Genomic DNA, 19442 nt, shown 5'->3' with positions numbered 1-19442 from the left:
GGAAAAGGGGATTTAATCTAAAAATGAGGATGGCCTCAAGTTGCGCCAGGACAAGTTTAGGTTGGATATTAGGAAGAACTTCTTTACAGAAAGGGTAGTTAGGTACTGGAATAGGCTCCCCAGGGAGGTGGTTGAATTGCCATCCCTGGTTGTGTTCAAGAGCCGTTTGGATGTGGTACTCAAGGTTATGATTTAGTGTAGGGTTTTTAGAGTTAGGGTTCTGGTTAGGCTGTGTTTGGACTTGATGATCTTCAAGGTCTTTTCCAACCTGGGTAATTCTATGATTCTATGATTTTTGCCCTCTGGACTCCATCTGTGATTGTGATGTGGCATAGAGTGAATCACAGAATCACAGAATGACCCGGGTTGGAAGGGACCTCAAGGATCATGTAGTTCCAACCCCCCTGCCTGGCAGGGCCACCAAACATACACATTTACTAGATCAGGTTGCCCAGGGCCCCGTCCAACCTGGTCTTGAACACCTCCAAGGACGGGGCATCCACAACCTCCCTGGGCAGCCCGTTCCAGGGCCTAACCACTCTCCTAGTGAAGAACTTCCCCCTAACATCCAACTTAAATCTTCCCTCTTTTAACTTAAAACCATTTCCCCGTGTCCTGCTATTGTCAGCCCTTTCGAAGAGTTTACTCCCCTCCTGGGAGTAAGTTCCCTTCAGATATTGAAAGGCTGCAATGAGGTCACCCTGCAACCTTCTCTTCTCTAGGCTGAACAAGCCCAACTCCCTCAGCCTGTCCTCATAGGGGAGGTGCTCCAGCCCCCTGATCATCTTTGTGTCCCTCCTCTGGACCCTTTCCAAAATCTCCATGTCTTTTTTGTACTGAGGGTTCCACACCTGGACACAGTACTCCAGATGGGGCCTCACAAGAGCAGAGTAGAGAGGGACAATCACCTCCCTATCCCTGCTGACCAACCCTCTCCTGATGGAGCCCAGGATCCCATTTGCTTTCCGGGCTGCCAGAGCGCACTGCTGGCTCATGTTAAGTTTTTCGTCCATCAGGTCCTTCTCTGCTGAGCTGCTCTCAAGGACCACTCCTCCCAGCCTGTACAGGTGCCTGGGGTTCTTCCGACCCAAGTGCAAAACCTTGCACTTTGCCATGTTGAACCTCATTAGGTTCACCCGAGCCCAGCTTTCCAGCCTGTCAAGGTCACTCTGAATGGTTTGGCTGGGGAGCCTTTTTTGTGGCTGCACATTGCTACAGTTGCATCCAATATCCCGCATCCATTATCCCACATCCCATATCTCATGTCCCAAATAACATCACAACATCACATTTTATCTGCATCTTAGGGAGTTTATTGGGAGGTGGTCTTTGTTGAGGCTGAGTGGACAGGTGAGGAGCTGCAGATGATGCTGATCTTGGTGTTGCGATGGGTCCTGTTCTTATGATGGTGTGAGGACTGGCTTGGTTTTTCCCAGCGGAGCATGGTGGTAGAAAGGCAGTCAGCAGCGTTCATCTCCTTTTCCAGTAGTAGTAGGTGACACAGACACGTTGATACCCTGCTTAGTGAGAAGCATTAAGCATGAAGATAGTTACAGTTACAATTTCACAGGTCAATATAATAAGCTCATTTGCTGTCACCTTTTCTCCTGGACAGTGGCGTGTTGTTATATCTACGATTCCTCCTGATCCTGCGGCTGGGGGGCACTCTGTATCGGCGTCTGGAGCGCCCCCTGCGCCGTCCGCTGCGCCCCCGCCGGGCCCTCACCATCCTTGCGCCCACTCAGCCCCACAGCTCCCTAGATACTGATGGGTCTGTTGGTCCCATCTGGAAAGATGCCTTGGAGAAGTTCCTTTGTTGAGCTCATAGTGGGGACTCTGTTACCCTGGTGATGAGGGGAGTCCTATGAGCTCACAAGGGCAGAGATGCTGGCAGCGTCTCCCTCAGCATCCCAAGTAGTAGATCAGCCACCCAAGCCCTTCCTATTCCCTCCATTATCACTCAGACCATAGTCATGCCTTTCTTTGTGCTTCTTGATGGAGAAGTACCTTTGGGATGAGCCTTTGGGAGAGGGAGCACTGAGACATCACATCCTGTCCAGTGGTAGCCGATGAGCAGGGAAGCTGCCAGTGTGCTGACAACCAAATTACTGGCCTGGCTTCTTACTTGGGGTTTTCTGCAGCACATATTTTTGGCCTGCAGGACGCAGCATTTCGAGCTCCCCTCGTTACCACGACGACCTCACTGCCACTGTTTCTCTGTTAGTAAACGTCATGGAATCATCAAAGTTGGAAAAGACTTCTAAGATCATTTAGTCCAACCATCCCCTTACCATAAGTACTTCCCACTAAACTTATGTCCCCAGGTGCTACATCTACCCTTTATGTAAACACCTCCCGGAATGGTGACTCCACCATCTCCCTGGACAGTCTGTTTCAATGTATTACTACACTTCTGGAGAAGAAATTATTTCTAATTTCCAACCTGGACCTCCTGTGGCAAAACTTAAAGCCTTTATCTCTTGTCTTACTGATGTTACCTGGGAGAAAGGGCCAACCTCCACCTCAACACAACCTCCTTTCAGACAGCTGTTGAGAGTCATGTCATCTTGCGTGAGCCTTCTATTCTCCAGACTGAACAATCCCAGTTCCCTCAGCCATAAGATTTGTGCCCCAAAGCCTTCACAGGTTTAATGCCCTTCTCTGAACCCATTCCAGGACCTCAATGTATGTCTTTCTTGTAGTCAGGGGCCCTAAACAGCACAGTACTCAAGCTGCAGTCTCTGCAGAACTGAATTTAGGGAGATGATCACCTCTCTGGTTCTGCTGGGTACACAATTTCTGGTACAAACCAGGATGCCATTAGCCTTCTTGGCTTCCTGGGCACCCTGCTGGCTCATAGTCAGCTGAGTTCCTACCAACACCCTCAGATCTTTTTCCTCCACGCAGCTTATCAACACTTTTGCTTGTGTATCATGCTTTTACCTGGCCACCTTATTTTTGAGTCTGCCTTTTGCTGTGTTCCTTGAAGCAATTGAATTTCCACCCCCCCCACCAGTGGCCACACTCGGGCTTCTGGACTTGCTTGTAACGTGCCATGTCGGCCTCCACTTCTGCACTTTCTGAAGTGCACCCTCACTGTGCACTTGTGTGGTTGGTTCTAATGTGGTAGCATCAGGTAGTGATGCAGTGGGGTAGCTGTTGGTTTTTGCTACTCATATGTCCCTAAGGAAGCAAAATGAGAGGGTTTGCTTCAGTGTGCCACCAAATAGCTCATCCCAATGCTTCATCCAGAGTTTCATGCAGTATTTCCAATCAATTTCCTTTTCAAAGCACATTTCTAATGAAATAAATTACAATAAATAAATAAATTAAAAAATAAGTTGTTCAATAGAAACTTAATAGCTAGAATGTAGATGAGTTAGGAAGGTCTCTGGGTAATTTCCTAACTTGCTTTGGCTCCAAAAACAGTCCCCAAATGAGTGGACTGGAGCTACTGTTACTGCTTGTTGGATTCATTTATGGCTTTTTATGGGCAGAAGAATGTTCATCTTGCAGGTGTGGGGCTGGTCTGGGGTAGAGCTCAGCTGCTGACCACTTCTTCCCTGCTTAGCACCAGAGAGTAAACTGTGAAGCACCCCTGGTCAGCAGGGGTTCACAAGTAATTGTTCTAAAGCTGTTTTTAGCAGATTTCCATGTTTTTCTTATTTTTTTTCTTGACAACTGAGAGAATAGGTGGCAATTCAGCAGTGTGCCATGGGGAAATTACAGCCTGAATCACACAGGATAGTCACAGAAGAGACAGACTATCAGTGTTTATACCAAAATAGCCTATTATCCAGGTGTCTTCCACAGATAAATGGTAATCAAAACACTCCTCGGCTCTCTAAAGGTCACGAGTCCTTTTGAGTATCCAAGCTACATCACGTTTTGTTATGTTACTATTCTGCATATCTAAAAAGATTGTCACCATTCTACATAATATGTCAGCTGGCATATTTGCTTCCATGGAACATCTTACAGGGAAAAATGCTTTGCATTTTGTTGCATTTCCCAGCCACGGTGCAAGCCAGGTCTTCCCAGGGCTGACACCCACCAATCAAGAATTTCCAGAAGAGCCACTTCTGTCCTCACAAAGACACTTATAGCGTGATCCTTAGTGCTTGTAGGGTCCGTGGGATGTTTTCCCTATGCATCTCCTTCTGCACTGATGTAGTGCAGGAAAATCCTATGTGGGGTCCTATAGCAATGTGCTACCGTTTTCCCTGAGTTAATTATTAAAATCAATCCCAAATTGGATGTGCTGGTGCATTGGGCCAAGGGTGCTTACCTCCTGCTCTTCAGCTGGGATTAATCATTCAACTGGTGACACACAGGAGCTCCATATAAATGCTGGGCTGGATTTCCAACTGCTGCTGATTTTTCACTGAGAGGAAAAGCAGTGGTGGTGACCACGCTCTGCTGTGGCTCCACCACACCATGAAGGCGGCTGTTACCTTTCTGCTGCTGCTTTTCGTAGCAACTCACGCCGAACACCGAGGTAAGGGTGCTTACTCTCAAAATCCTTGTACTGCTGTGACTGAAATGGATTTACTGCTACATAGGGTCTGTGATACTGTACATATTAATGTATTAATGATTTTGAGCTTCTAAAGAAGTTCAAAAATGAGGTTTACCATCATAGTTCTTTTTCTGTATGGAGCCAAGTGAATTGAACACCTAGCATTGTTCTCTTTGCTCAGAAACATAGGGAAGCATAGATCTACCCCAAAGACCTTGCCCAAATATATGTTTTCACTGCCAGATTATGGAAATAAAAAGGAATTCAAGACGCTCACACCTACAGCAGGTCAGACTGATGTTCATGTTAGGATATAGCCTGTGGGTGTCCTCTTCTTTCAGAGACCACTTACCCAGTAACAACAGCAACAAATGGCCTCTGATTTCATGGTGGTTTACTTTCTTATAAACCGTAGCCATTTTTTCTCTTTCCATTGCAACCTTGTAAAATTACTTTTTTTTCCTTCCCTCTTTCTGAAGCAGTTTGACCTTTGGCTGATATATCAGTATATAACCCCACAGCTTGGGTAAAATGACCCTACACCACACTGGTGGAGATGGGCTGACAGACTGCAAAAACACAGAGATTTGCAGCAGCACAAGAGATATGGACAGGAGAATGCAGCTGTGACTGAAACCCCTGGGGGAACAAGGGAGATTGTTCTGATCCAAAAGCCCCGTGAGAATCATGTTAAAGTTGCAGCAGAGAGGCCAGCAGGGTATCAGTGTTTACTCTGATGGTATCAAAGTCTAAAACGATGCCTTTTGAAGCAAAAAGTCAATACTATTTCCAAGGAATGCAAGAGTGTCTGGGGATGTGTTTGCTGCCACCTGCTTCTGACCTCTTCAGCTCCAGTTAAAAACCAACACTGCCTGTTTCACCCATACAGAGTGGGCAAGGGGCAAGTGTGCTTTTCCCACAGCTCTGCCAACTTTAGGGAGGATTTTTCCATCTCCCCCTTTCTCTGGATGCAAACTGCAGCAGCGCAGTCAGGGTACATCAGCTGCTTCCCTAATACGTGGTAGGTCTGACATTTGGGGAGAAGCTGTTGCAAAAGAGAAGACAACCCTCGAGCAAGGAATAGAGCAAGATTTACATTCTTAAATACAACTGTTGAGAAAGGAAATTAGAAGTGAGAATAAAATGTAGATGTGGAATAAACTTCTCTGGGTAAGTTTATGGGAGGAAGAGTAACACCGTCACAACTCCTCGTCATAAAGTATTTAATAATAGTTTTGCCTTGCAAAAAGAGGACGTAAGTTATTTTCTGCAGTAGATTCAATGGAGCTGAGCAGTAAAAAAAGGTCACTGGGAAGGAGGCATCTGCTTAAGGAGAATCAGTGAACTGACCCCAGGTCTTCCTTTTTCCATGTTTACAGGTAGACCATATGTTCGCGACAAAGTCTGCCAAGAGTTCAAGACCATGGGGAAGGATGACTACCGAACCATGTAAGCACTTCCTACAGTATTTACTCTCCTGAGAAACTCAGCACATAGATCTGCTCAGAATTAAACCTTAGAAACAGGCAAATTTATTTGCTCATTTATTTATTCAGTGCAAATGAGGGCTCCTATTGCTTTAGTGGGCCTTTGTACTGGAGAAAGGCTTCCTTTGTGGTTGAACTCTGCTAAACAGCTATGCGGTCAAACAGTGAAGAGCTAATGCACACCCAAGGCCTGCTCTAGGCAAAGACCAGCCATCTCCAGCCTGGCAGTACTTTATTAGAATGGGCCACTGTTTCTTGAAGGACTAATGCTGATGCTTTCCAGATGGTTTTGTTAGACTGTGTTTCCTCAGGGTGATGTTGATGTAGGTTTTTAGGAAATGCAGTGAGTTCATCCCCTTGTCATTTTTGCTCCCAGGGCCCTCATTATGAACAGCAGGAAGTTCTCCAATGCTACCTTTGGGGAGATCAGCCACCTTGTGAACGAGATTGTCTCACTGGCGGAGACCTGCTGTGCTGATGGTGTTGACCCTTCCTGCTATGATGCTGGGGTATGTTGACCACAACCAGCTAGTGGTCCCTAAAACTGTGGGACCACTGCATTTGATTCGTGTGAGTGTTCTCCAGTGCTGCAAGGGTGCAAGCAGCATCCTCTCTTCCCACAGTCTTCAGCCCTGTCAGCCAAGTCCTGCAGCCCTGACTCGCCTTTCCCTGCCCACCCGGGGATAGCTGCCTGCTGCCTCCACCAAGGCCTGGAGCAGAAGCTGTGCCTGGCTGCCCTAGAGCACCCACCACGCCAGCTGCCCCACTATGTTGAGCCTTCCAATGAGGAACTCTGCCAGGCATTCAAAAAGGACCCAAGGGACTTTGCTGACAGGTAAGGGCCAACAGGCTGAGCTGGGCTGGAAAAAGTGCTTAGTCTTGCTGTGATGCCAAGCCAGGGTGCAGACAAGCTGGCCAAAGTCTGGGAAACAGTTGATGAAAATTGGAAAGTAATCTGGAAGGGTTCTCCATGTTTATCTTAAAGCCTGTTCTTTTATTTCTGGGATGGAATGAGAAGGTGTGCACCTCCGTCAGTTAGGGCCACCAAGCTCTCTGCCAGGAGTAACCATGTCACTTTGCAAAAGTGCTTTGATAATAAAAGCACTGTATTAATTGCTGCAGCTATCTACAGGGGCAAGGAGGTGATAATGCCTGTAGCTCACACTACTACACATATCTCTCCACATCTTGTCCCTGTGCCACTGTCCAAAGCAGAAGCAGCAGCCTTGGCCAACCCCTTTCTGGGTCTACTGGTACATCCAAACAAAATGTTGGTGTATTTTGCATTTGTGCAGGCCCCAAGGATAGAATTATACAAAATGAATGAGAGATGGAGGTGGCCATGCAAGTGGTTAGAGAGGGGCTATCAGGTGGGTTGATGGATTGATACATTAAGCCAGCAGCACCAGAGGGTTCCTGCAGGGCTGACATCCACACTGTATTATAACATTCCCAAACAATGCATCTGCCACTGAGTCCCTGATCCTGGGGTATCTGAGTGTTGCCTCTGACACAGGTTCCTGCACGAGTACGTCAGTAGCTATGGCCAGGCTCCCTTGCCTGTGCTTTTGGGCTCTACCAGGAACTTCTTGTCCATGGTCTCCACCTGCTGCATATCCCCATCGCCCACTGTCTGCTTCCTGAAGGAGGTGAGTCTGCACCCCACAGCCTGCTTTCCCCTTTTGCTCATTTACCCTATGGATGCCCACAGCCAAGGGTGGCTCAGCTCTGGCCCCATTCATCTTTAGCCAAGCAGCATGAAGCTGCTGCTTATTTTCAGGAGGTTTTATTTTACTTTTGCTCTCAGCATTGGGGATTTTCAAGTTAAATTGCTGGTCACCACGTTGAATTTCCAGATACATGTGAAGTTGTTGGGAAATTCACCCAGATGGTGGGACAGTTTTCATGAAACACTAATTAGCTGCAAAACCCAGCATGAGAAGAACTGCTGTTGCCTTTTACAGCCAGTAGTAAAAGGAGGCTAAGTTACAGGCCTTCTCACAGCATACCCAAGCAGCAACTCACCAAGTACAGTATTTTTTACCTTGCCTTTGGAGAGGTATCCATTTTTCCTGAAGGATATCTCCACCCTGCCATCCACTCTCTGCTGCTGCATATTCTTCTTTTTGCAGAAACTGCAAAGAAAAACTCTTTCCCTACTCACTTTGATGTCGAACAGAGCTTGCTTGCGCTTAACAGGATATGGGAAGGACAAAATGAAGTTCAGGTAATAAGGGGATAAAGTGTTTTCTGCTTTTTAGATCAGGTTAGATGGGGAGTGCTTTTCTATTTCAGATGGCAGCTCCTTTCTGGTTTTCACCAAGATATATTCAGGCAAAGATGGAGGTTACCTCCACAAAATAAGGCTGGTTGTTCTGTGCTTGGATGCTGCACTTGTGGATGGCATGCTCAGTGTGTGGGAAAGGCAAAAGTACAGATACAGAAATACTAGACGTGCTTATGGTTTCTACTTAAGCTTGTGGAACAGGTGGGCTGAAATTCTTCAGTTCCCTCTATGCTTTGTGTCTGCACAGCTACCTGACCATGCTTGCCCAGAAGGTACCAAGTGCAACATTTGAGGACCTTTCTCCTCTGGCAGAGGATGCGGCTGAGGTGTTCTCGCAGTGCTGTGACTCACTGGCTGAAGACTGCATTCAGCAGAAGGTAGAACAGTCCTGAGGCACCTTAGGGTTGAGAGGCTCCGTGAACAGGACACCAAACTTTGTATTTCCTCTCTTCCTCCCTCTGCAGTTGTCGGAACACACCACAAAGATCTGCACCACACTGTCAGCCAAAGACGAAAGGTTTGCTGACTGCTGTGCAGGAAAAAACATTATGCAAAATTACTTCTGCATTTCTGCCTTGCAACCAGCTGTAGCCCCCAAACTGCCTGAGCTGCAGAAGCCAACCAACAAGCAATTGTGTGATGATAATGGGCCCCTCCAAACCAGAAGGTCCGTACTCCAGTTCCCACCGCATCTTGTTTCCTTACTCCTTCTCTCTGTTACATAATTTAATTATTATTAGAACTTTTCTCACAGTAGCCTAAAGAGACCCATGTGCTATGAGGAGAAGAGTATGGAAGTGCATTCTATACACTGCTGCTGCATCCAAGAGCTGGCAGCTTTGATGGCAACAGCCAGTGCTAAATATTAACTTGTTTTTCTTGCCATGCTGCAGGTACATGTTTGAGCTGGCACGGAGGCACACCAATGTCCCTGATGTCTTCCTTGGCAAGCTGTACGATGCTTCTGAAAATGTCATCAGGGAGTGCTGCTCTGCCAAGGATGCTTCCAAATGCCTTGACAGCAAGGTAGCTGGGAGGGGTACCTTTTGTTTTACACAACATAAACTACCTTGACATTGTCCACTGCCTCCCTCTCCAGCACCCATATCCCCCCAAAACCTGTTTGTATGGTCCTGTTTATAGAAATTGCCCTCTTTTGTGCCACACAGCGTCAGCAGATGGAAAAAGAGCTGCCTGCCTTCCTGGAAAAAACCAACCAGTTCTGTGGGCAGTACAATGAGCTGAATTTCCTTGACTTCAAGAAGAGGTAAAGGTTCCTCACCTTCTGCTGGTGCTCCTGGAAATGCACGCTTGATTTAGCCAAGCTTTGGCACCTGAAATTTGTCTGCATGAACTTAATTTCTCCCATGGCATCATAGAAACTTTCCCCGCAAACCATGTCACCCAATTTTGGCAGTGCACTGTGGTTTGGAGGTTAAATGCACCAGGGTCCTTGCAAAAGCCCCCACCCCACACTGACACATTCTCCTGTCTGTCCTTGAATTTCAGGCTGAAGGAGAGCATCAAGCAGATGAGGCCAGATGCAAGCCCTGAGCTGCTGACACAGCTGACAGATCAGAGAGCTGATTTTGCCTCCACGTGCTGCCCAGCGAACTCGCCACCACTTTACTGTGCTGCACAGGTAGGGCATCTCACCACCCAACACTATGCATGAGACAGTCACAAGCCCTGAGCTTGCCAAACTTTGGTTCTTTCTCCCCTCTTGCAGGTGACTGCAGAGCTGGCAAGTACGTGCAAGCAGGGCTCCTGCATGCTGGTCTAGGTGTGGAACAGTGAAAAACAAGGTGAGAGGTCCAGCTGGAGGATGCAAAATGCTGCTGTTGTCTGGATCAGCTTGCAGTCCCCCAACTGATACATCACTGCAGCCACAATAAACATATTTTAAAAAACACTCTTGCCCTGGGGTGCGCACAAACCTTGCTTTCTGTGTGGTTGCACTGTATGCCAGGTTGCAAAGGTACTGCTCCCAGACAGGTGGTAAAGGTCCCAGCTCTGGCTGTGGGAGTTCATGTTCTGAACAGTTAGGTAGGAAAGTCAAAATCACATGTCAAGTGCCCACAGAGATGGAGTTGCTTTCTGACTGTTTGGATATTGTCACTGTGGAAGACGTCAGTAACATCACAAGTTGGGCTGTCTGTCCGAAATAAAACAGCTCAAGTTTCAGCAGTTGCCAAGAGATGGCGCCTGTAACCCAGGGAAGTGAGGATTGTACTGCGTCTATAACATCTCCAGGCCTTGCTGCTTCCCAAAGTGGGCATGGTGATGCTGCTGCCAGTGCTCCCAAAAAGGGATCTGCACAAGGCTACCTTGACCACTCTCCAAATAAATCTCCATGTCAGAAGACTGGGAAAAGTAATGCCGTGTCCCTGTTGCCTGTGTGGACTCTTAGAAGGAAGGGGCTCATTTTGATCCTGTTTTTGGCTGATGGTACCCTTTGCCACCTATAAGGAACTTCCAAAATGAGAACTGAGCTCCAAGTGCAGACCTTGGCTATGTTGGATAGCATCAAGCCTCACAAGATACTGTAACAGCATCACAGAGCTAAGATTACTTGTGAAAATGAACATCTTTCTTGCCAAGGCTTAGTGCTAGCAGATTTCCTATGAATTCAGAAAAACAAACCACATTAATGGCAGCCTTCTGGCAGCCATACATCAGGGTCACCAAGCTCTCCATACGTGAAGATTATTCTCTTCTGCTGCATGCACATCCTTCCACAAACCTTTACTGAAGTGAGTTAAGAAGGCATTGTCCCATTCTTTTCAGCTCCAGCTTACTATACCCTGCCTGCTATGGAGATTCTGACAAGTAAATCTATCACTAAACAGCCCCTCATTTTTGGTGCCCCAAAGGGATTTTGACAGTAGGTGATGGGTCTTCTTTCAAATACTAATTTTAAAGGTTTTAAACACAGCCTTAAGTGTCCAACTTTGCCAGACATCACATGAGCTCTGCTTACCTCTTCTCAGTCCTGTGTCTTCTTCATGAGGCCAGGCACCATCCCAGCTCACACCACAAGGAGCAGGGTGAAGGAGCTGCTGTGGGACAGATCTATGGGACAGGAGAGTCTCTGCAAGGAGCACCAGTGCCTGCCCTTGTGATGGCAACACTTTGTGTTGGCCAGCAGATACTGTTTTGGGTCAGGGGCTATCCAAAGGTGGGGATGAATGGGATGGTGGTCATAAGTCACATTTTGTCCTCTCGCCCACAATTTCAGTCATGTTACCTCATGGACCGAAGCCACCTTTCTGTGCCCTGTATTTGTGGACAGTTTGTGGGAAAGTGTTTTTGGGGTTGGGAAATATTATTGCTTTTTTTTTTTAGTGCTGCACAGATGCCATTTAAGAAGCAAAACCATCCTTTCATACTGACCTATAGTGTCATTCAGGACCAACACTAACCCAGTGTGAGGTCAACACTTCTTTTATGGTGTTTGAAAATGGACATTTCTGTTTGGCATGACCATCCCATGCCATGGTGACCCCAGTCTGCCTTGTCTCCAGTGCCATGGAGTGTGTTTCCCCATGCAGCAAGGGGTGAGAGAGCAAAGTTATGCCAGAAAGGCTTTACCCCATTGCTTTCCCAAGCAAAATCACTTTTCTCTTCTAATTTATTTGTAGAAAAGCCACTACATTTGCTGTCCTGGAGCCACCACAGGGCTCAAAGCAGAGCTGTAGGAGTGGACATCACAGTGTGACCCCCAGAGCAATCCCAGGTGTTGCCAAGGTATGTTCATATTTGGGCTTTGTAAATACCATCTAGTCGAGATCCCTCCAGCCTCTTTGGCATCTCATGAGAGTCCTACCAGCACAGCAGCTGAAACCAGTTTATTTTAGGTACCTTTGCAAGTGGGAAATTTCATCTCCTTATTACCTTATCCTTGCTGCAGCACCTGCCTGCCTCTTTATTCTGACTGGAAAAGTAAATAGCCTAAGAAGTAAATAGCATGGTTTTAATTGTAGTGACTAAGCTCTGTGCAGTGTTTCATATCCAAAATACATTTCTATATATTAATCTTGTTTGTAGTATTGTTGCCTAGGAAAAAAACACCACCACCTGTTGTTAATTTTAAGGAGAACTAGCATTTATTTCTGAGCAAGTGAAGGTTTTCCAAATGCCTTTTATATTTTCATAGTTAAAATCTGGATTAGATGCCTTTCTGTCCCAAGGCATTAGCTGAAAGGGTGGTTGTGGTAGAGATTTTTCTTTGCTTTTTTATTCCTTGTGGATACAGCAGAGTCAGATCCTACAGTAATTCTTTACTGTTGCAAAGTGACACAGTATTATGGCATGAGGAATTAAAGTGAGGAAAACCAATGTCAGTCCCTACTTTTGCACCAGGTACTGTAAGTGGTGACCTTCACAGGGTGCGAACTGACATAGTCACGCATCTTTTATTGATGAGCTTTGGCTGGAAGGGAAAGTTTACGTCAGAATCCAAATGCATATCAAACAGTCCTTGCAAAGAGCAGGGGCACTGTCTGCCGTTCCAGGAAGATAAAACTTTGCCAGTAACAAAACTCATGTTTCCAGGGAACCTTTGGTCTCTCAGTGTGAACTCACCTTAAAAAATACCGTACATGGATCCTAATAGCCTCAAATTACAGAGACTGAAAGCTCACAACACTTCATCAGTCCCCAACAGAAAGTACCCATCTAGACATAAAAGTCAGGCTGTTCATTTCCTCCCAGTGACCTTGAAGCAATTCTCTGACATCTGCTGGGTCCTCTTGTTTTGTTTTGTAGTAATCTCCCTTCGGCCTTTTCTGTTTAAAACTCAAAAGAAGGCTTCAAAATAAGAAGTGGCAGACTTCAGCAGCACCAGAGATCTTTCTGAGCTCTCCCTGGAGGTATCCCTACCTAATTGTCCCTGAGTAAAAACAAGTAGGTGAAATTCCTTCTCCTTAAGCTGCAGTGCAGGGACCCTTCTGCATTTCCATGGAAGTGAAAGCTGAGCCATTTCCTTTAATGTATCATCTAGCAAAGTTGGCTGCACAATAAATGGGTTGTGGTAAAGCCAGAAACTCCCTAACCATGAGGCTTTTCTCCTTCATGCGGAAGCACGATGCTTACCTGTCTCTCCCCATTATTTTTATATACATACATATGTATGTGTGTATGTTTTAAGTAATAATATAAAAGTCTGGGGGAAGTGCCAGTGGCGAACAGAGTGGGAAGGCAAAGGTGTCAGTGCTGGATCAAAGACCATACTAATGTGTTGTAATTACAAAATACTGCAACAAACAGAAAATCAGATGTTCTGGGTCAGCATGACATTACCAAAAAAAACCCAAAAAACAAAACAAAAAACCAAACAAACAATAAAAACCCCCACCACTCATTGTGGTAAATGGGATGTTCCTAAATGTGACAAGATTAAGCTGTCATCACTTTATTCTGTGCTGAGCCTAGAAAGGTTATGCTGACCCACTGGATGCAGTGCAGAAGCCAAGTGTTTGGAGGTGACCCCTCCAGCTTCAGGGATGTATATCTCCACAGTGAGGAAATGAGGCACAAGATGTTTCTAATCCCACCATAGAATGAAATCATTATATTCTCTCAGATGGCTGTAGTGGTGGCTGCTGGGACACCAGTCAACAAGCAGGCATTTGATTCACAAATATAAAATATTCCCCTTCAGTATGGTATGGTAATACATGCCTATTGTGAAGAATTTCTTTTGCTCACGCAGGAGTTGATGTCTTGCCTCCATCTTCATTGAATACTGTAGTTCAATAAAATCAGGCCTTTGCCTATTTTTACCTATAGATTTGGCAACATGATACAAAATTGCTCCTGCTCTAAGTAGAGGTTTTCATTCATATTTGAATCAACTCCATTAAAATAATCTCTGGTGCTTTCAACTGCTACTAAATCTCTCCAAGGAGGAAAACATATTGTTGTTATTACTGTTTCTGCACTTCGTACGAGTAAATTTGTTTGAAAAGAAAATAGAGGGCAAAAACAATGCTGACTTAATGAGAATCATATCACCATTTTATTTTCTTTATTTTACACAAGTGTTTTCATTCAGAAGTTTATTTATTACAAGCAGCGATAGGATTCTTGAACTAATATTCTCAGAAAAAAGTTGTTACAAGTATTTTAACAAGTATCAGGTGCCTCCTGGTTAAATAGAGAAGATATGAGACAAGAGTTTCATTGAAGGACAAACAAACAAGTATGCTAATCCCAGCTGTACAGCATGAGGAAGGACCAGCATGCAACGTGAATAAAGGAGAGATGCTCAGAAAACAACAAAGTCAGAGAGGAGCTACACGATTTACAGCAAAACGCCTGGTTTAAAACATGGTGTTCTGAAGTTGTGAAGTGGCCTTATACTCTTGAACAACTGAAAATGAGATCCTTAACAGTGGAGAAATCTGTAGCCTGAGTGAAAATGAAAATCCCTGTCTACTGGAGGGAACTAAGAAAAGAGATACGCCTCCTTTTTTTCCTGAGAAAAGGCTGCCCATGTACATCCATGTGGTCTTGTACACACTTGTTACTGGCTGAGCAATGGCAGTGCAGAGGCACAGGAAAACCATTGTCTCTCATACCTATGTCCACAATTGTCAAATCCGTTACATCATTAACACAAGCTTAGTTGTGGGATATTGTCCTGTGCGTACTTCATCAGAGATTTCTTATCCTTTAGAAACATGGAAACAACTTCACTTCCCGTCTCCAGCATCTGTCATTCACTGTATTTCCTGAAGCCGCACTGCCATGTTAAAAACAAAAAACCCAAAACCTTGGAATGCCTTTTTCCTATTTTAGCAACAAAACAGTAGACCCTGCAGAGTCAGTGCAGTCCTGGTGGGTGTCTAATTGCCCTAATACCACAGAGCAGCTCTTACTCACTGACGGTGGGCTGACTGCTCCCCAAAGAGGCTCCATAAGGAGGCCTGCACTGACAGCTCAGCACAGGTACTGGGAGAAACAAGCTCCAGAGAAGAGAGAGAAGGCTTTGAGCAGGAAAAGTGTGTCGAATCGGTACCTGTCAGCTGTGCCCTTTGAGCCATCACTGAGATCTCCTGTGCTTTGCTGAGGCCTTCTGGGCATCTCACCCATGAAACCTAATTTTTTCTGTTCAGGCTTGGACGACTCCTCTTATTTCACATGTCTGCACTTCTGCTGAGTCACAAGAAACCATTCAAGTGAATTTCAAAGCTGTCCTTTTCAGCTGGTCATCAGCTGATTGTATGAACACAGCCCAAAATGGAACAGAGTTGAGATGGATCATATGCTACTTGTATTGGATACCTCTGTCATTTGTAGGATGCTGGGTTTGCAGCTGTGGGGCATACATCAGAAGTGTTAAAAAGAAGTACTTATGTGACAGGGCAGTACCTGTGGGAAGAAACCCATTTTAAGACAGAAGGCAGCACGATTACTAGCATTATCCCATGAGACTCTAGAGCAGATTATTTTACTGACTTTTTAATGTCAAGTGTTACGAATTCTTTGGCAACCGGCCTACAGTTGTAAGGTGTTAAGATATTAGGTAAGTAAGTGTGGCAGGAAAATGTTCTGTTTTCTTTATTCACAAGTAAGGAGCACAGTGGATCATAATGATCCATTCAGTGATCTCAGAAGGAATCTTACCAGTGAGACAAAACGTCCGACACAGCAAAAGCAGCTCTTAAGATAGATAAGCCTTTCAGAAGATACCAGGTCCTGTTAAAATACTTCAGACTTTTCTGATGCCAAACCATGCAGCTGGTCATGGCTTACTGTTAGTGTTGGAGAGTTGTATCGTACTCTTTTCACTCATGCACTTTCCACGTGGCTTTGGGCATTGTCCTGATTGCAAGGCCACTGTCACACAGCCAGAACGGCAACAAAAATGAAAATAAAAGGGTCACAGCAAATGGCTTCAGGATGGAAGCAGCTGCAGGCCTTCACATGGGTTACTGCAGCCTGTACCTGCAAGCACAGCGACTGTTGGCTAAAGTAGAGCTGTTGCCACACTAACCTCAACCTACATGCCTTTTTCTTCCAGCCAATGGGAATTCCTGAAACATTTTCCAGTCGTTTATTGCAGTACAAGTTAATGTTTAACAGGCTCAAGTCTAGCCTTCAGTGGGGCATTGAACTGGCTTCACAAGGGAAAAATAGTGCAAGGGCCAGACTACTTAGATATGCTAAAGTGGAATAGGATGTTTAAAGGTGGTGAGAAATCTCTTGAGCCTTCAGTTTAACATGAGCACTTTTCACAGAGAGAAAATATTGTCACTGTGACCAACTGCGAGTAGCCAAAGTAGTTTAAGCGCAAGGAATATATGAAGAAAGAGGAGAGGAAGTCCCTTGGTGCCAGATACTGGACTTCTTTGCATGTTTTTTTTTTCAGATGGTTATTTGCTTTGTTTCCTTCACATGAAAGTCCCCACACAGTGGTTCTTCATCACAAAATATTGAAGACCTACTTGCTCATCTTTCCAAGTGAGTTTTCAGCTTGTGTAAAATAGGCTTACCGCTTTCTCTTTGGGGTTATGCATTCAAGAGGACTGAAATTTTGTTGAAAATCTGAAATGCTGAAATCAGAAATTAACATCTCTGCCGGAACCAGACAGACTGGCAGACACATAGCTGATATTAGCAAAAGAGGACGAGAGTGAAAAGGAGATGGTCATACAATTGGTGCTGAAGACCAATTGTAAATTGCGTTAGTGCATTACAGACATGCACCTCATGCATGTATCTGAGCTGAAAGGACAACATATCCTCTTGAAGCGTGCTGACAGCTCTGTTTTCATCAAAGTTGTGTAGGAAAGGGTGTATTTTTTTTGTTTATTTGGTTGTTTATTTAAACCAAACACATTTCAAATCCTCTGAAGTCTTTATAAAACAGAAGAGTTTCCTTTAGATAGAGCGGTTAACCTAAGTAAATAATGCCTGCATAAACAAGACTTCCAGTGGAATAACAAGCTATTAAAAAAAAAGCCATAAAATCTGAGAAACATGGAAAAGATCCCTTCAAGCAGCATTTCAGCATTTCACTGGCCAGCTGCTGGCAGAACGCCATCTAGTACTTCTGCTGTTATGAGAAGCAGAGTCTCAGCTCCATCTAGAGACTCAGCCCAGCAGCTGCCTGCTTGAACAGGCACCAAATTCACACTATATTCAACCCACTATGGGAAGCAAGTTTGAACATTCAGGCGCTCTTGCAGATTTCATCAAGTACATCTCTGTGAGCACACGCTCTCGCATGCCCATGTCCTTCATGAGAAGATGTGCTCAGGTCAACATAAAAAGATTCCACAAATTAATTCTTTCAATCCAGCAAAACACTCATCTTTGAGGCATTATGAATAGCATGGTGTGGGGACCTGTTCAGATATGTCCTCATCTCTGGTAATTGTTTGCCTAAGAAATCTACACATGAGTAGAAAATAATTTGAAGTGCTTATCTACCAGTCCTTTAAATTCTTCACTCTTTCCCTCCTTTTTTTTCTGATAGAGCATTTGATTTCAGTCCTTCTTCCTGCTGCAATGCTTCATCCTCTGCTCTTGTTATTTTCCTGCTCATTCTTCCACTCCCAGATGTACACAGATGAGGAAAGAGACTACTTTTTCATTATTTGAGTTTCTATTGGCTGATGGAAGGGCTAAGTAACTTTTGTTGCTCCTTCACTTCAGTTTTCCTTGAAGCAAAGAGAAGTTATTTGCTGCTCAGAAAGAAAGCAAGAACAACAGCATTAAACTCATATCCTCTACCTGAAACAAGTGCATTTTCCTTGTAGTCCTGCCCAGACAAGAAGTTTCCCACTAAGTGTGAGAAAGATGGGCAAGCAAGATTCTGATTCACCATTTTAGGTGTCCCACAGTCAGCGTGAGAGGAGATACCGAACAGTTCAGTTAACCTGCGCATCACCTAAGACCCTTATCTGTAAGGTAAAAGGTGTCGTATTTGTTTAGTATGTGGCTTTGCCTTTTTAATCCTCAGGGTTTTTTTTACTCTTCTAAACTTGGACGTGATGATGTCAGCAGAGAGAAAGGGGATACTGTTAGCCGTCTTTGTGCAAATGCCTTTGCCTCTCTCTTGAGAAAGCCAGGTTAATTGGCAAAGGCTAATTAGAAAATCATAAATGCTGTATTTGTTTGTTATTTCCAGGGCCTGGTTTCTTAATGTCAGTACCAAATATTTGTCTCATTCTGATGTTACATCTTGGGTTCGTGCAGAAGTATGAAGATTCAGAATCACTCTGAGACTATTACTGCACATATGGCGTCCTCATTTGGTATGTAAAACTTTTGTAGAGTAAAAGCTGGACAGCTTTGAGTCGTGTGACTAAAGCTAACGCTGCCTGCTCTCACACCTGGAAAACTGTGAGGCCAAGTGCATTTTATTTATACAGAGAAATCCACATCCATCATAATAACAACTTGTAGGCTTGCCTACAGTATAAAAAAAAAAAAAAAAAGGAAATTCATTGAAATAGCTGAGAGCACTGGAATACCTTTTCTGCTCTTCTGAGAAAAGGGAAATCAGGACACTATGTTCATGATACAGCAACTAGAGAAGTTTTATGAGTAAATCTTTTTGCCTTAATTTGGGCTTGCTTGTTGATGAAATGGTAAAGGTGGGTATCAAAATGGGCTATTCAGAGGGGAACCTAATTCTCTGAAGAGTTTTTCTATAGGTAGTGACTCAGTAAATAAGACAAATTAATTTAATGCCATCACTGTGGGACAGGCCAGTGAAACTGAATTAAAACTATGAGAATGTTCTCTCTTAGTTATCTCTTAGTTTCAGTGAAGAACTTGATGTGTGTTGGAGGTGCATTGCCTATAATTGCTTGGTACAGTTTCAGGTTAACCAAGGTTTTTAGGATGTGTAGACCATCATACTGACCTGGGGAGTAAAGGTGTCAAGAGCCTCTTTACATGCTGCCAAGAAGTAAACAGTGCCTGAGCCCATGATGTTGAGCCTTCATAATTGCTTGGCCCTTCAATGCTATTTATATAAAATTATCATTTAGGGATCATATCTATAAATACCACAGCTACCTTAGCAAGCACAATGTGAAAATAGAGCCTTGTGCATTTCAAGTTGGCCAAACAAGTATTTTCCAGCTTGTGAAACCTGTGAACATTCCAGCTAACTCTGTTGGCATGAAAACAA

General features: G+C 44.7%; 1 protein-coding gene and 2 long non-coding RNA genes across 17 annotated transcripts in view; 2 read left to right on the top strand and 1 right to left on the bottom strand.

The window, feature by feature from the left end:
• Positions 1-1290: 1290 nt before the first annotated feature.
• On the bottom strand, positions 1291-1764 carry LOC107313509. The gene is made up of 2 exons (XR_001555019.2): positions 1600-1764; positions 1291-1517 (listed from the first exon to the last, which is right to left on the bottom strand). It is a non-coding gene; the product is annotated as an uncharacterized LOC107313509 (long non-coding RNA).
• Positions 1765-4359: 2595 nt separating this feature from the next.
• Positions 4360-10205, top strand: GC (GC vitamin D binding protein). Its single transcript, XM_015861829.2, has 12 exons — positions 4360-4498; positions 5899-5968; positions 6383-6515; positions 6630-6841; positions 7523-7655; positions 8139-8233; positions 8541-8670; positions 8758-8960; positions 9187-9319; positions 9463-9560; positions 9803-9935; positions 10023-10205. Exons 1-12 carry the CDS (start codon positions 4438-4440, stop codon positions 10074-10076), a joined length of 1455 nt encoding a protein of 484 aa, XP_015717315.1. The 5' UTR covers positions 4360-4437; the 3' UTR covers positions 10077-10205.
• A 1709-nt stretch (positions 10206-11914) lies between these two features.
• Positions 11915-19442, top strand: part of LOC107313360 — a 43399-nt gene continuing 35871 nt past the window's right edge. For 5 of the 15 annotated variants that reach the window (XR_004307217.1, XR_004307222.1, XR_004307216.1 and 2 more), the window contains exons 1-2: positions 11915-12040; positions 13061-18558. This is a non-coding gene — a long non-coding RNA (uncharacterized LOC107313360). The remainder of the gene's footprint in view (positions 12041-13060; positions 18559-19442) is intronic. The other 10 variants (XR_004307224.1, XR_004307226.1, XR_004307225.1 and 7 more) reach the window with 8 other exon arrangements.

This window comes from Coturnix japonica, chromosome 4 (assembly GCF_001577835.2).
Source record: "Coturnix japonica isolate 7356 chromosome 4, Coturnix japonica 2.1, whole genome shotgun sequence".
NCBI classification, from domain to species: domain Eukaryota; kingdom Metazoa; phylum Chordata; class Aves; order Galliformes; family Phasianidae; genus Coturnix; species Coturnix japonica.
The sequence above is the reverse complement of the archived record's forward strand: the minus strand, read 5'-3'. Positions and strand labels throughout refer to the sequence as shown.

Coding starts and splice junctions, on each gene's coding strand:
- GC (XM_015861829.2), top strand. CDS start 4,438: ATGAAGGCGGCTGTTACCTTTCTGCTGCTGCTTTTCGTAGCAACTCAC. Junction 5,969..6,382: donor AAGGATGACTACCGAACCAT/GTAAGCACTTCC, acceptor TTTTGCTCCCAG/GGCCCTCATTATGAACAGCA. Junction 8,234..8,540: donor AAGGACAAAATGAAGTTCAG/GTAATAAGGGGA, acceptor GTGTCTGCACAG/CTACCTGACCATGCTTGCCC.